General features: G+C 36.8%; 2 protein-coding genes across 2 annotated transcripts in view; one reads left to right on the top strand and one right to left on the bottom strand.

Annotated features, from left to right (window-relative positions):
• The window catches only part of LOC135206043 (ruvB-like 1), a 140,382-nt gene that overhangs the window by 6,374 nt on the left and 116,124 nt on the right, over window positions 1-17,884 (top strand). The gene's annotated exons all lie outside the window — the stretch shown is intronic.
• LOC135206044 (uncharacterized) overlaps window positions 1-17,884 on the bottom strand; it is a 136,667-nt gene that overhangs the window by 18,929 nt on the left and 99,854 nt on the right. Inside the window, 3 exon segments of the mRNA XM_064237228.1 lie at window positions 4,757-4,906; window positions 4,908-4,949; window positions 5,861-6,082. Of these exon segments, the coding sequence (XP_064093298.1) occupies window positions 4,757-4,906; window positions 4,908-4,949; window positions 5,861-6,082 (414 nt within the window).

Genomic DNA, 17,884 nt, shown 5'->3' with positions numbered 1-17,884 from the left:
CTACCCACCTCATTTAATTGATTTATGTTATCAAAAAGCTCACAAAAAGTTTTATAATGTTGCTATTAATGAAAAGAAATGCCTAAAAATGTACTTAGCTTATCTTATTTTCGTGGATTTGAAACCATAAAATCAATATTTAAATCGTTTAATGTTAATGTAGTGTTCTCTTATAACAATTACCATTAAGATATGCTAATTAAGAATAGTCCCGTAACAAATAACAACTTCATTTACAAAATTCCTTGTAAGGATTGCCCATCGTTTTACGTTGGTCAGTCTAGTAAAAATTTATGTGTTCGGATTAAGCAGCATATGTATTCAGTTAGAACAGCCCAGACTTCAAATGCACTGTTTATCCATCTGAGTGAAAAATCTCATTGTATTAATTGGGGTGATACTCGGTAATTGCTAGATCTAATGATTATGTTTCAAGAAATTTACTGGAATCGGCAATTATACAAATCACTAATAAAAACAACCTAAATCTTAGTCTGGGAATGTACCATTTGGACCCAATATTTGTTAAGACGTTTATCGAAGGACCTCAAAATAAATGAACAACTAATAAATTAGTCCCACATGTATATTAGTATTATTTCTCTCTCTCTCTTCTCTTCTCTCTCTCTCTCTATCTCTCTCTCTCTCTCTCTTCTCGGCTTTCTCTCTCTCTCTCTCTCTCTCTGGTTCGATATTCTCTCTCCCTCTTTCTCTTGCTCGATATATATATATATATAATATATATATATATTATATATATATAATATATTCTTCGTCTTTTCATTAATAATAATTTTGTTGGGAAAATTTGTGTACAAATTCATGATATTAAATTGTATATGCTCCCGTGTTTTTCAAAATGTACTGTTTTCTGGAAGAATCACTTGTTTACTGCGGGTATCCTTCAAGGTGTGGCTAGCCTCTGGCGACTCCTCCTTTCTGTAGAGTGAAAATCGCCCTTATGGCTAATCTGGTAGTGTCAGTTTGTATATTAAGCCTTCTTTTGACTGTGTTGTTCTTTGTAAAATCAGTTTGCCTCAGTAAAGGGTCCGAATAGGACCGAAAGTACTTGGCTATCTCGCTTTTTTCATTTTTTCCTTCGTGGCAAAAAAACCTTTATATATATATATATATATATATATATATATATATATATATCCCCATCCCTATATATTATATATATATATATATATATATATATATATATCTATCTAATAAAAGGGAGCCCATCAAAAAAACACCAAAATATAGAGAGAAAGTACTATAATTTCAGAGACTGCTGTCTCTCTCTTCAGGTATATGAAGAGAGAGACAGCAGTCTCTGAAATATAGTACTTTCCTCTATATTTTGGTGTTTTTATGGGCTCCTTTATTAGATGGAATTCTGTTGTTACAGAACATTTTTACCAGTCATACATACATACATACATACATACATATATATATATATATATATATATATATATATATATATATATATATATATATATATATATATATATATTATATATATATCCCACCCCACACACATACACTGGATAGTTTTAGCCTGTGTATACAAAGATACGTATGTCACTGCGCCAGCAAACTTACATGCTCGCGCAATGAAGTTAAACTAATTTTATACCTGGCATTGTGTAAGGATTAAGATATCAAACATCACCGCTGAATACCTTCCCCTAATTCATAACAGATTATCCGGCCGCAAAGAAAATCATTACGTGCCCTTAAAAAACGCAGCGTTTAAACGACTATGCTGAATGTAAATAAATAACAGGTTTATGGTTATCTTACACCTTGTCATTTACAAAAGGCCACGAATATTACACCTTTATAGATAGTGTGTGAAGACACCTTACAGTACGTGGCGTTGCTACAACATCATAATTCTATCGATGAGAGACAATAATTCTTTTTGTACTAGACTGGAATACATGTACTCGCACGTGATAAAGTATATCTTAGTTTAACCAGACCACTGAGCGAACGCCTCAGTGGCGTGGTTGGTATGGTGTTGGCGTCCCACCTCGGTGGTCGCGAGTTCGATTCTCGGCCATTCCTTTGAGGAGTGAGAGATGTGTATTTCTGGTGATAGAAGTTCACTTTCGACGTGGTTCGGAAGTCACGCAAAGCCGTTGATCCCGTTGCTGAATAACCACTAGTTCCATGCAACGTAAAAACACCATACAAACAAACAAACAAACCACTGAGCTGATTACAGCCCTCCAGGGCTGGCCAAGAAGGATTAGATATTTTTACATGGCTAGGAACCAATCGGTCACCTATCAATGGGACCTACGGCTTATTGTGGGATCCGAACCACATTATATCGAGAAATGAATCTCTATCACCAGAAATAAATTCCTGTGATTTCGCGCTGGCCGAGCCGAGAATCGAACTTCGGACCACCGGATTGGTAGCCGAGCGCGAAAACCACTCGTCAACGAGGAACCTCGCACGTGATAGTTCTTGCCAATTTTGTTTGGAGGTCAAGCGATTTTTTTTTTTTTTTTTTTTTTTTTTTTTTTTTTGTGTTTTTTTTTTTTTTTTTTTTCTCGCAGTTTTCATTCGCGGTTCACCAAAGGCATCGATCAAGTCTCGTTCAAAGAGAGACCTTCCTCTTCCTCTTCCTCTTCCTCTGTCGCTAGGTGCGTCAGATGGCCCGCTTCTTTTTGTTCGGTCAGTGATAGGTCATTATGTATATATATATTATATATAACATATATATATATATATATTATATATATATATATATATATATATATCTACATATATATATAAAAATATATATATATATATATATATATATATATAATATATATATATATATGATGTATTTGTATATATGATATATATATATATATATATATTATATATATATATATATTTATTATATATATATATATATATACATATGTATATACTATGTGTATATATTTATTACACACACATATATGTGTGTGTGTATGCGCCTGTATATACGTGAAGCCAAATGCCACAAGGCCACCCGCCTCCCGCACGTGAAAAAAAGAGAGAGAGGGAGAGAGAGAGCTTCGGCCATAAGGAGATTGAAAAGTATTTCAGGGGTATGTGACTGAGGACGAACTTTTTGATTAAGCCTTAAAGGCGCAGGACAAAATGAAGTGGGATCTTGGGTTGTATTGTGGGACCTTGGGTTCAGGACAGAAGGAAGGAAGGAAGGGAGGGGGGAAAAGAAAGATGGGTAGGGGGAACAAAGCAGGATGGGAGATGAGAAGGGTGGAGGAAGATGCGGAAGGGAAGTACGAAGAGGGATCTTGGGGGCAGGAAGAAAGGTGGGGAGAAAGGAAGGAAAGAAAGATGGGTATGGGGAACAAAGAAGGATGGGAGACGGGAGAGGAAGAAAATATGGTAGGGAAGGGGGAAGAGGGGACGGAAAGGGGCAAAAGAAAGGAAGGGAGGTGGGAAGAAAAAGAAGAAGAGATAAGGGAAAGCAAAGACCCTCTTTTCAAGCATGTTCTGCTGACAAGAATGGCAGCTTTTGGCAGAACTGATTTGACACAATGTTTGTTCATGTTTTACTATTCTCTGTTCTTCAAGGCAGATAATGGAAAACCACTTAATAACTACGTATTCAAAATTTTCCATTATTCCACTATTATAGAATTGCAGATTATTGGCATCATTCTTTTGTTTGTTCACCTTTATGCAATGCATACCTAATCGATACGAATTTGATTATAGCGAAAATAAGCCAGTTTACAAAATGAATGTTTCATGTTAACTAGGCAGGCATAAATTTGATAAATACAGGGATGCGTTTATTGTTTGATCGTCAGAGTTATTATAATTCAAATAATCTCGTTATTGTAAATATCTGTCCATCAGTAGGGCTTTCAAATTTGCATATATGCTGCCTTTCATCTCGACCTGCATGCAATCTTGGATTGCGTCATCGTTGTGGGTAGTATATTCAAGGCAGTATATACCTTAATGGAAATTCTCTCTCTCTCTCTCTCTCTCTCTCTCTCTCTCTCTGCCGTTTATACCTTAATGGAAATCTCTTGCTCTCTCTCTCTCTCTCTCTGTCCTCCTCTCTCCTTCTCTCTCTGAACGTTTATACCTTAAGGAAACTCTCTTGCCTCCTCTCTCTTCTCTCTCTTTCCCTCTCTACATTTCATAAAGTAATAGGAACCTGTCTCTCTCTCTCTCTCTCTCTCTCTCTCTCTCTCTCTCTCTCTCTCGTGACAAAAGGTTTACATCTTGCGATCGGGCGTTCCCCTTTACAGGATATGATGAATTTTTTTTTTTTTTTTTTTAGTTTCTTTGGCTGTCTTGGAATGACAATGGGAACATGTATTCCAATCTTTCATCATATTCTGGAATGGTAATGGAATACGACGTACAATCTGGTTTTCGAGAATCCAGTAAACAGGTACCTATCTTTACCTTACCTGTTCAACATTTTTCTATTTGATTATCTTTACCCTTTTCATTCCTCCTCCTCCTCCTCCTCCTCCTCCTCCTCCTCCTCCTCCTCCTCATGAATCAAATTTCCATTTATACTTCTCTTCAATCTTCCCACTCTCTCCTTCACCCCTTTGAATGCATCTCTCTCTCTTATCTCCTTTTCCTTACCTGTTCCCCATTTTTCAGCCTGGTTATCTTTCCCCATTAATTGTCTCTCTTCTCTCTCTCTCTTCTCTCTCTCGTCTCTCTCTCATCTCTCCTCCTCCTCCTCCTCCTCCTCCTCCTCCTCCCTCCTCCTCCTCCTCACCTGTAGCTGGGCCTGGTTGGAGATCTTGATCTTCTTGTCCATGTGGACGATCTTGTAATGGGCGGCGATGAGGGAGTCCCACTCGTGGTCCTTCAGGGTGATGGGGGGAGGGGAGTCCAGGTCATCGTGGCAGCAGGACTGGATGAACTGCTTCCACGTGGGCCAGGGCTTGGCGTACCCTCTTCGTGGGCACCTGCAGGAGTTTGTGGCTTTAAAAGACAATCAGTGCCATAAAAAGAGCAAGTGGTCTTGCCCACCTTTTTAACTTGAAGTATTCATTTTTTTTAATCAGTGTATCTAGAATTTACATTAGTGACCCCGTCAAAGGTCATCTAGGTCATGGCTGTAGGGCAAGTGGTCTTGTCCCACATTATTAACTTAAAGTACATTTTTTTTTTTTTTTTTTTTTTTTTTTTTTTAATCATTGCCTCTAAAATTTACACCAGTGACCCCGTCAAAATCATCTAGGTCATGTTTGTGTTCTGTCCTATCTGCTGAAATAAAATTGTAGGAATAGTGCATAAGAAAAGTCTAGTAAAAAGCAAAATTAGAAATGCAATTCCCTCATTGTGAAAATCTTTAATGACCGTCCATTTATCTACCCAGTCTCTCCTGACCTCCCCTGACCGCCAAACCCCTGTCCACCTCCCCCGAAACCCCACCTCCCAGCGCCTCCCTTACCAATTCTAGTAAAGACCTCGACCCACCTTCCTGCAAGTCTTTCCTGACCTCCCCGACCATCCTGTAGGGACTCGACCCACCTCCCTTGCCGGTCCTCTCTGACCTCCCCTGACATCTGTAGACCTCGAAACCCCACCTCCTGCCAGTCTTTCGTTGACCTACCCCGACCATCCTGTAGACCTCGAAACTCAACTCCCCTGCACAGTCTCTCTGACCTCCCCTGACCATCTGTAGACTCGAGAAAAATCACCTCCCCAGTCTCTCTGACCTCCCCTGACCATCTGTAGACCTCGAAACCCCACCTCCCTGCAGTCTTTCTGACCTCCCCTGACCATCTGTAGACATCGAAACCCCACCAAGGTAGACCTCGACCCCACTCCCAATCTTCCCGACCTCCCCTGGCTATCCATACGCCCCCCCCACTCTCTCCTCCCCGTGGGGATCGGAGACCGCCTGGGGCCCGTGGGTGCCGTACCGCTCCGTGACCCACTTGAGAACGTTCAGACAGGCCGTCGTTCGGTAATCGTGGATGAAGGCCGTTCGCTCGTCTTCGTGACCGATGCAGTAGCCCCGGGGGACGAAGGTGTCCACACCAGCTGCCTCGCTGAACCAGTGCAGCTGCTGCAGCGTCTCGCATAGGCCGTAACTGAAAGATAATTAATAATAATAATATTAATATAAATGATAATAATAGCTGCAGGATATTGTATAGGTCTTACTAAAAGATTAATTAATAATAATATTAATATAAATAATGATAATAGCTTCAGGGTCTGGCATAGGCCGTACTAGAAGATTAATTTTAAATAATAATAATTATAAATGATAATAATAGCTTCAGGGTCTCGCATAGGCCGTACTAAAAGATTAATTAATAATAATATTAATATAAATGATAATAATAGCTTCAGGGTCTCGCAAAAGCCGTACTGAGAGATTTATAATAATAATAATGATGATAATAGTAATAATAATATAAATGATAATAATAGCTGCAGGGCAGCTATTATTATCATTTATATTACTGAAAGATTAATAATAATAATAATAATGCAGCATATTATTGCGTAGTCAATAAAAATAGCCATATTATGATATTGATAAAAAATGACAAGAACAACGGTTGAAATGTAAATAACAAATGATTTTGCCGATAATAATAATAATAATAATGTATAATAATAAATAATAATAATAATAATAATAGTAGTAGGTCATAGACCCCCAAAACAAACATTCATTAAAGAGCAAACGTTTGCATTTCATTTCGGTGTGGCAAAGCCATAAGAAACTCCTGCGTGGACCAGTATTCATTAAATGGATATTTACGACGGATCAAAATACTTTTGATGCCTTTTTTAATTTAGCTTTCTTTAGCTCTCTATCATGAATAGTTGCGGTAGTGAGATTATTATTATTATTATTATTATTATTATTATTATTATTATTATTATTATTATTATTATTACATTATTATTATTATTATTATTATGTGGATCAGCATTCATTAAATATTTACGACGAATCAAAATACTTTTGATGCCCTTTTTAAAGTTAGCTATCTATCACGAATAGTTGCGGTTAGTGATATTATTATTATTATTATTAGTATTATTATTATTATTATTATTATTATTATTATTATTATTATTATTATTATTATTATTATTATTATGTGAACCAGCATTCATTAAATGAATATTTACGACGAATCAAAATACTTTTGTTGCCTTTTTTAAAGTTGGTTATCTATCACGAATAATTGCGGTTAGTGAGATTATTATTATTATTATTATTATTATTATTATTATTATTATTATTATTATTATTATTATTATTATTATTATTATTATTATTATTATTATTATTATTTCACTCGAAACATCCCTCCTTCTCTTCCCTTATTCTTCTCATTTATTTTCCTCACTTTAATAATCTAATTCTATTTTAGGGGATCCATCGGCTCTCTCTCTCTCTCTCTCTCTCTCTCTCTCTCTCCTCTCTCTCTCTCTCTCTCTCTCTCTGGTAATCCATACCTAAATATAGAAAGGATCATAAATAACCGTCGGTCGACTTATTTCTTTCTCTTCTGGCGAAAAAAATAAAGATATTCACAGACTGCGCTCACAGTCATTTATGCCGTAGGGTGATAATTCAAGTATTATGTTATGAAATATCGCCCTTAATGGAACATTACGATCTACTCTGTCCCGCATTAAAAGATCGACAGAGGTTTGTTTACCTTTGTCTTGTATCTTCAGGTTGTAATAATACTTCGTTTTGACCTAAGATTCTTTTGGGCAAATGACCTTACTTCAGCAGATTTGGTTATAGGATAATATCCTTGACTGATGATTGCCTTCAGGTTGTACCTTATTTGACCCAAGATTCTTTTTGTCAAGTGACCTCATTCCAGCAATTTTGGTTATAGGTTAATTTTCCCAGTTAGGGGGCAGTGCCGTCAGTGCACCACACGCTATGCACTGTAGGCTTTATAATTTAGGCTTCTTTTCGGCGTCCCTTTGGCAACCATAGCCGCAACCCCCTTTCATTCCTTTTACTGTACCTCCTTTCATATTCTCCCCCTTCCATCTTACTTACCATCCTCTCCTAACAATTGTTTCATCTTGCAACTGCTTTTAAAACCTTTGCGCTCTCAATTTCCGTTTCAGCGCTGAATGACCTCATAGGTCCCAGCGCTCGACCTTTGGCCTTAATGTTATATTCCATTCCATTCCATTGAATAAATTTTGGTGTTGCAATGGTAAGGTTAGCAACGCGGTCAAATATATTTTCCAGCTTGGATATAAAGTAGGATCTAACAATAAATTTGCGCAATAAATTATGACATTAAGTAATGAACTCTCACTAATTCAGAAGATAACTCGTTGAATAAATTACTGTTATAGCTTAAATGCATGAAAATAAACTCGGAGTCGTAAATCTTTTCAGTAGCGCAATGAAGTAACACAATAACTCAGAACATAATGCAATCAGTTATGACAATAAATCAGGCCGTTTGGGCACCTGTATACCTTTAACGAAGAGGCCAATAAATATTAATATTTGAGGAATTGATAAACGTCCATCAGGTAAGATTATTATTAAGGAATAAATGCAAGATTTCATAAAAAAAAGTAATAGGAAATCAGACTACGTCTAGATAAATAGTAATAAATAAACTGGTTAAGTAAACATAAAGTCATTTAGGGTGAATTGATAGACATACATTACGTAGGATTATTATTACCAAAGATAAACAGGGTTTCAGTATAAAAAAGGAATAAATAATGAGACTATGATTAAATGATAAAAAATAAGCTGGTTAATTCACCTTAGAAAATATCTCTTGAATTAAACTGAACTAAGCAGTAACAACTGCAAAAATTTGCATAAAAGAATATTGCATAAACAACAACAACAAAATTTTGCAAAAACAAATTCCTAAAATCGTGCGTGTCTAGCAGCCACTGGCCCTCTCATGCCTCAAAACCTCCCTCCCGCACCCACAACAACTCGCCCCCCCCCCCAAAAAAAAAAAAAAAAAAAAAAAAAACAAAAAAAAAAAAAAAAAAAAAAAAAAAAGATTCCCCTCCAACCCCGAAATTGCTTACCTATATTTGGGAAGGTTTCTAAAAATACCTGTTGTCTGAGAGGAGATTTGTGGGGCTGGCGTGACATGACAGTCCGCTTATCTCTCCGGTAAAAATGTATAAATAACTTTATTTTTTGTTTGGCTAAAATATTAAGGGAAAACGGGAATAGATTCGTGTCCCATAGATTCGTCTGTTGATGTAAAAATGAGGTAGGTTGGTTACGTACGTGTGTGCAGTACAAAGTAAATAGTAAATATAGCACCGGAGGAATACACTCATACGGATATTATATATATATAATATTCAATATATATATATATATCTATATATAATATTATATATATAATATATATGATAATTATATATATATATGTGACCGGTAAAAATTTTGGGTTACAACAGGATTCTATCTAATAAAAGGAGCCATAAAAAGCCCAAAATATAGAAACGTAAGTAATAACTATATTTCAGAGACTGCTGAAGAGAGAGACAGCAGTTCTCTGAAATATAGTATACTTACTTTCTATATTTGGCGTTTTTATGGGCTCCTTTTATATATATATGATATATATATATATACATATATATATATATATATATATATATGTATATGTATACATATATATAATATACCATATATATATATATATATATATATATATATATATGTATATATATATATATATATATATATATATATATATATATATAATATATAAAGGAGCCCATAAAAACGCCAAAATATATAAAGTAAGTATACTATATTTCAGAGACTGCTGTCTCTCTCTTCAGAGTCTCTGAAGTATAGTATACTTACTTTCTGTATTTTGGGCGTTTTTATGGGTTCCTTTTTGTTATTATATATAATATAGATTATAGATATATATATATATATGATATATAATATTATATATATATATATATATGTATATTTATATATACTACTATATATATATATATATATAGATATATATATATATATATATGTATATCTATATAAACATATATATATATATATATATATATATATATATATATATATATATATATATTCTCTGGAAGTTTGAATTTGTGATCAATGGCCCCTTTAAGCTTGTTTCATAAAATGGGGTTTATCTTCTGAATAATAATAATAATAATAATAATAATAATAATAATAATAATAATAATAATAATAATAATCCAAAATCTTTATTTCTCAAAATGAAACTATTATAAGAGGCTTAAAACGTATACGTAGGCCTAGGTCTAAACAGGTATAGTACACACTCCTAATTAGCAGCCCAACTGGCTTTCATTTCTCTATTCACGGACCTGCCGCAGGTAGGTATCCACGTGAAATCGGATTTGCCTCATTCAAACCATATTTGCAGAAACGTATTAGAATACGAAGGAACCCTGCTGCCTTTTGTCCCCTTCGGCAGTGCGTCTGAGTTGAGTAGTTAGTTCCTTTTGCCGCAAATGCAAACCTTGGGTTTGTCAAGGCTTTGGAAATGGCGCTACGTCATTGGTAGGACTGCTGCATTGTGCATCCTTCAGGCTCTTGATAATTCATGTGCAAACTTTGGCCTTTCGCCTTTGGCTTCAATTCTATATGCCAGTTGCAATTCTGAAACAGTGAATCATGTGTAGGTTGTGTAGGGCTAGCAATCTCATCCCAGAATATTAGCTGAAAAAAAGGAATGAAGATCGGTACACTTAATAAGATAAAAACGAGTCTTATCTCACAACATAACTCGACAAAAAGGACTGTCAGTCTGTACAGTAATGAAATCTAATTCACATGAAATATCGACGATTATTATAGCATAGCCGTAACCCTGTAATGTTCAAACGTGAAGGGATAGTGTGTTGATAAAGGCTATATCCGAGGACGCTTTCGAAGGCTTTATGCGTAGCCTGCATAAGGACGAATTAAGATCAAAGCTGAAAGGAATGAAATTCCTCATATATTTGGGGGTAATCTCGAGTTTCGGGGAAGGGGGGACGCTTCTCATGCAAACACGCCCGTTAATCATCTCTTAGCATGGCATTGAATTCGTCCTTTACTTCATAGATAGAGTCTCTCTCTCTCTCTCTCTCTCTCTCTCTCTCTCTCTCTCTCTCTCTCTCTCTCTCTCGTGCACTGATACTTTGTTGATAGCTATGTAGCGAATTTTTGTCTTAAACATTTGAAATGCATCCAATTATGTAGTATGCAAACAAATTTCATTTGAAGTCTTTTAAAAAATTGTAATGTATGTATATGTATATATGCATCAAGCTACAAATGCCATTTAATATTCAATTCGCTCTACCTCGGAATTAATATATTTTCATATATGTTAACCGAAGGGGAATTTTTTAGGTGATAATAATTTCGTCCTCTCGTGGGTTCGAACCAGCGTCCAGTGGACAGAGGAGAAATCAGGGCTTCGGTGACGTTATCGACTCGACCAGCAAGTATTATATATATATATAATATATATATATATATATATATATTATATATATATATATATATTATAAACCATATACGCACGAGTATATATGTATGTATACTAGTATAGTATATGTATGTATACTAATATACGTAGGCTATGCAATTTCTTTGGTTATACCAATCAGCAAAAATTATAACAAGTCTATTTCATTTCCTATTTATTCTTGTACACAATGAATCACAATCACTTCTGTGAGAATAAGTCTTCCCTCAAAGAGAAAAGTGAGGCAAGACTTTACAAGCAGACCAGACTCTTGCACCTGCCTGCCTACCTACCTGCCTGCCTACCTGCCTGCCTGCCTGCCTGCCTGCCTGACCCCGCTAGTGACCTGTGGTGGGAGTTAATTACCATGGTAACTAGTTTTGGCAATTAAGGCGAATTGCAAACACGTTGATCGATCCCTTGAAGAAGAGATACGTACCTCTCATGAATAAGGGGTTAGGATTTTTTTGCACGGGAGTTGCGTGATGCTTTTGTTTGGGTTATTTTTTTATTTTTTTTTCGATGGACTTCTTTTTGTGTTTTATCATTTGAAAGAAGAAATTCTTTGCACTTTTGTTTCTTTATTCTGATGGTAAACCATATATATATATATATATATATATATATATATATATATATATATATATATATATATATATATATATAAAATAGAGAGAGAGAGAGAGAGAGAGAGAGAGAGGTGTATATATATATATATATATATGTATATATGAGGCTTTATAGTGACAAGCGTGTCCAGAAAGTAAGAAGAATTTGAGAAGTTAACAGAGGGCATTGTAGCTATTACAAATACATGTATGTATGATGTATGTATGATGTATGTATGTATGTATGTATGTATGTATGTATGTGTATATCTTGTTATAGGCTTTGTAGTGACAAGCCTGAAGAATTCGAGAAGTTGAGAGGGACATTGTGGCCATTAAAAATACGTATACGTATCTGGTAAAAAGGGACAAGTAGATTCTGTTATATATTTTATCTCGGTATAATTATGCATAACTGGATTTAAACCCCCTATTTGCATGTCAACTTTGATGCTTCATAATTCACTGAGGAGGAGTGTTACGTTAGCATGATTATAACCGAGGGTAATGGACCATAATTTTGATATTAAAAAAATAATTTACAAGGTAATCTGGTGGGTACTTGAAGACTTTAATTTCGCTTGACTACCGTCCGATTCTGTGGTAATATGAGAATTTCTCTCTCTCTCTCTCTCTCTCTCTCTCTCTCTCTCTCTCTCTCTCTCTCTCTCTCTCTCTCTCATTGTACCCATGCTTAATTCAATAAAAAATGTCTGCTACATGCTCCTTTCAAATTAGGTACCCTGGGAGGAGACCAAATGACTCCCAGAGAGAGAGAGAGAGAGAGAGAGAGAGAGAGAGAGAGAGAGAGAGAGAGAGAGAATTTACAACAGTGACTTATCGGTTCTGATTTAAATGCTTTATGACTAAATCTCTGATATAAGTCAAGTGCAAGTTTCAGTACACAAATTATTTATTTTTTTTCTCGTCAGAATGTCAAACACGTTGCTCTTCATTTTTAAGAGAATTCATTAGAAGATCAAGTTTCAATTTTAGACTTGTAGGGGATTCCTCACTTGTATTTTAAAAGGGCTGTGTGTGAAATCATTTAAGAATTACTGCATTTAAAATTTACTTCATTTTCTTCCTTCATTTTCTTTACGAAAAGGACGCAACTTTTGTACTACTACAAATATGGCAACCTCATACTCCTTTAATTACTGTATTTCCTTTGTATAATTACTACAGTGTAATTTGTATTCTGGGGCTGATGTAATTATTATTAACTTTTTTTCTGATGTATTTTTACTTAATCTTCGACATTTTCCTATTTGAAAATGACGTAACTTGTTTACTGCCTAGTACAATATAGCGACTTCAAGGCCGTTTTAATCTTGGACAACCTCTGGTGAGCATTGTGCCTACTATCACCTGGGCAATTAAACAGTCGAGTCGTACGTCTTACCAGACGCGTTAATTATAAAAAAACGCAGGTGTAATGACTGTCTTTACCTGGGTAATTTGGGGCACGTATCGGCCATTGTAACGTCACGTCTTGTACGCGAATGGACTGTTGAATGTGTGGGAGAACAGTGATTCACTCTTCATTATTCATTTCCCGTCTTTATTGATTTTTCACGTGAACACCTTATTCTTTGGAAGGTTGAATTTCGAGTGAGTGGTCCCCGTAGGTCTCTGTATCGTATGAGTAGGGTTCTAGGGTTCGTCTGCTGAATAATAATAATAATAATAATAAAATCTTCATAGTAGCACGAGTCTTCAAATGGAGAAACAAATCTACAGTCATGCAAATGTTCATATATTTAAATTTAAAACTTTAAGGTTAGCTTTCGGGAATCTGTTCGGTTCCCCTTAAGCTATCCTTAAAGTTTTAAATTCAAATATATGAACATTTACATAACTGTGGATTTGTTTCTCCAATAATAGTAATACAGGTTTTATTGAAAATAATGGCTATTCCAGCCGCGTTCATTTTGTATAGAAGTTTATACAAAATAAACGCGGCTGAAATAGCCTTTATTTTCAATAAAAACCTGTATTGATGAAGGTATTCTTTCATTCAGTAATAATAATAATAATAATAATAATGACTAATAATAAAAATAATAATAATAATAATAATAATAATAGTATATGAAGGTAGGAGACCCTCTCTCAAACATGTTTTGTTAAAGATGATGGCAGCATCAGTGGAATTGATTTTATATATGGTCTTTCAATTCTTCGTTATTATTCTCTTCTCATCAGGGCTGATATTTGCTAATAGCTGGCCGATGTTCATATCTCGGTGAAAGAAATGTTTTTTCTAAAAATAATAATTTATTGATATGATAACAAAAGTGGTTAACAAATCTTAGTTCTAAGGGCGTAACGGAATTCCAACGTTTTCCAACCGTATCATCGGTTCATTTTCAAGGAAAGGTGAGCTTGAACTGATTGAAGTGGGTCGTTTCGGCGGTATTTATTGTGTCCCAGGTGCTCTGTCTGATGGGCGCTGCATTTCATTGGCTGAACAGAGGATTAAGTCCCTGAGTCAAGCCGTCTTGCAGAGGTGGAAGCTCGCACTGCTCTTCTCGTGCGGACGCTGGAGACTGGGAGCGTAGTATTGGGAAGGTCATTGCCGATAGGACGGGTGCACCTGATTGGCCCGTTCGATCGGCTCTATGGTGCTGGCGGGCGGCGCCCTTCGTGCCAACCGTCGGGTGGAGGAGTGAAGTCTCTTGGGTGGTGTTGAGGCTGGGTCTCTCCTTCCGATGTGTAGGGCCTCCAAGAGGCGGAGGCGACGGTGGTCTGCTGCCTTATCGATAATTCTGATATTAGGAATAATGTCATTCCTAGTTATCCTGGTATTGTGGACGTTTTGGCATGATTATGGATGGCGCCTTCCTGAGCGTGGCAGGATATCCTCTTCGAAAATCGCATAGTCCGTCATACCAATGTAAGCGCCGGGGCATTCCCGGACAGGGCATTTGTACTGGTAGACAACGTTAGTTTTCTTGAGAGGGTCCTGCAACACGGGGGCTGGATTGTTTTTTCATAATCAGGCCACTGGTCTTCTTGCTCTTGTAGTAAATTATTAGTTTCACTTTTTTCGCAGGGTCGTGGGGAGACGTTCCTTTCTATGATGGTACGAAGGGCTCGCTCGTCCTCTTTGTATTTCTTTATGAAATACTCCCTTGTAAAAGAGAGACGTCTTTCAAGGGCGGTGGGACGAGGCTCCTGCTGATACCACTTATCGATGTTTCTGCGAATGCATTAGTGATGTCCCGGTTGGAATACCCGTTGTTAATTAAAACTTGGGCAACACGTTCTAATTCAGTGTGCGTGTCCTTCCACGAAGAGCAGTGTGAGAGAGCTCTCCTGATGAAGGCGCTGATCGCAGTGCGCTTGTATCTCTCTGGACACTCGCTCTCGCCGTTCAGGCACATGCCAGGTTTGTGGGTTTCGTATACACCTGTGTTACGAAGCGTTCTCTTGTTGCCCGACGAGGACGTCAAGGAAGGGGAGGCGACGGTCACGGCAATGTTCGATGGTGAAGTTGAGTCTGCGTGGTCGTGGAAGGCTTGTCGCAGGCGCTTTCTTATTTCTTCCTATTTCTTCCACCGTGCTGGCGCTGATGAAAGTGTCGTCAATATACCCGGACGTACATAGACGGCTTATCGATGTTTGCGAATACCCGACGTTCCACAGCTCCCATGTAGAAGTTCGCGAAAAGTACTCCGAGGGGAGAAACCCATCGCTACTCCGTCTTTCTGTGTGTACATGTGTCCTCTGTGGGTGGAGAAAGGGGCCTTTTTTGTACAAATTTCAAGGATTTTCGGAGGCCTGCTCAGGGATGTTTAATGGGGGCGTGGAGGTCGTCTCTATATACACGATCCAGTATTATCTGGATTGTTTCATCCACGGGGACGTTCGTGAAGAGGGGGGACTCCACGTCCATCGATGCAATAACTCCTCCGTGTGTCGTTTTCAGTGCTTCTAAAAACTCGGCAGATGACTTCAAACTGTGGTCATCTGGAACATAAGGAGTCAAAATAGTATTCAATTTCTTCGCAAGCTGGTATGTAGGAGCGGGAATTTGGCAATAATATGGGGCGTAACGGGTTCCCTGGTTTATGGGTTTTAACGTTCCCGTATATGTAGCCAAGGTCGTAGTCCCCTACGATCGGCAGCAAGTGAAGGGCATTGAAGCTGCATTGACAGTCTCAAAATAATCCTATTAGCCTCACGTTTAATGTCATCTACCGGGTTCTGGTGATTCTCTGGAATTTGCTGCTGTCTGCCAGTATCTCATCCAACTTGTGGTGGTATTCTTCAGTGCGGATGAGTACAAACGCAGCGGTTATTATTTTTAGAAAACATTTCTTTCACCGAGATATGACATCGGCCAGCTATTAGCAAATATCAGCCCTGAATGAGAAGAGAATAATAAGAAGAATTGAAAGACCATATATAAAATCAATTCCACTGATGCTGCCATCATCTTTAATAATAATAATAATAATAATAATAATAATGTTTTTCATTCTATTGAATTTTGAGTCAGTTCCCTGTGTAGGTCTATTCGATACGAATACTTATCATCCTCTGAATAATAATAATAATAATAATAATAATAATAATAATAATAATAATAATGCTTTCAAACTGTTAAGAGTTCTACCTAAACGCACCGTGCTTTTATTGGTGTCAGTACCGTAAAATGCATGTGGTGGTCAGTCGACTGCAGTTTGACAATTGCTGGTATAGTTCAAGTTGTTACTGACTCAGAAAATGTTAGGCTTGAGTTTACTGATGAAGATTTGAGTTTAGTGATGAAGATTTGAGTTTACTAATGACGATTTGAGTTTACTGACGAAGATTTGAGTTTACTGATTAAGATTTGAGTTTGCTGATTATGATTTTAGTTTACTGATGAAGATTTGAGTTGCTGATGAAGATTTGAGTTTACTGATTAAGATTTGAGTTTACTGATGAAGATTTGAGTTTGCTGATTATGATTTGAGTTTACTGATAAAGATTTGAGTTTACTGATGAAGATTTGAGTTTACTGATTAAGATTTGAGTTTGCTGATTAAGATTTGAGTTTACTGATGAAAATTTGAGTTTGCTGATGAAGATTTGAGTTTACTGATGAAGATTTGAGTTTGCTGATGAAGATTTGAGTTTACTGATGAAGATTTGAGGTTACTGATTAAGATTTGAATTTACTGATGAAGATTTGAGTTTACTGATGAAGATTTGAGTTTGCTGATGAAGATTTGAGTTTACTGATGAAGATTTGAGGTTGCTGATTAAGATTTGAATTTACTGATGAAGATTTGAGTTTACTGATGAAGATTTGAGTTTGCTGATGAAGATTTGAGTTTACTGATGAAGATTTGAGTTTGCTGATGAAGATTTGAGTTTACTGATGAAGATTTGAGTTTACTGATGAAGATTTAAACTTATTGCCCTGGATTGAGCAACTGTGGAGCCAAGGCGACCTTGCCTGGCCTTCGCGTGAAGAATTCGGACAAGGTCCCTCCGATATTAAGTAATTAACACCGTCGTGCTATGACTCCTTCGTCTATATGGGAGTGACCACTTCGATATTAAAACAACCCCTCCCCCCCCCCCCCCCCCCCCCCCCCCTCCCCTTTCCCCTTTCTCTCACAAACAAACCCCCCTAACGAGGCCCCCTACATCTCACGGCAAGGGGGATCTTCCTTAGTAAGGGCCAGCGTCCCGTAAAAAAGTAACGGAAGGTGAATCCTTATTGACTTTTCTCTGGCACGACCTTTTTCTTGACAATGCTCCTGTCATGCAATTCCTCTC

This window comes from Macrobrachium nipponense, chromosome 29, assembly GCF_015104395.2.
Source record: "Macrobrachium nipponense isolate FS-2020 chromosome 29, ASM1510439v2, whole genome shotgun sequence".
In the NCBI taxonomy this organism is placed as follows: Eukaryota; Metazoa; Arthropoda; class Malacostraca; order Decapoda; family Palaemonidae; genus Macrobrachium; species Macrobrachium nipponense.
This window is presented reverse-complemented; position numbering and strand designations above follow the sequence as displayed.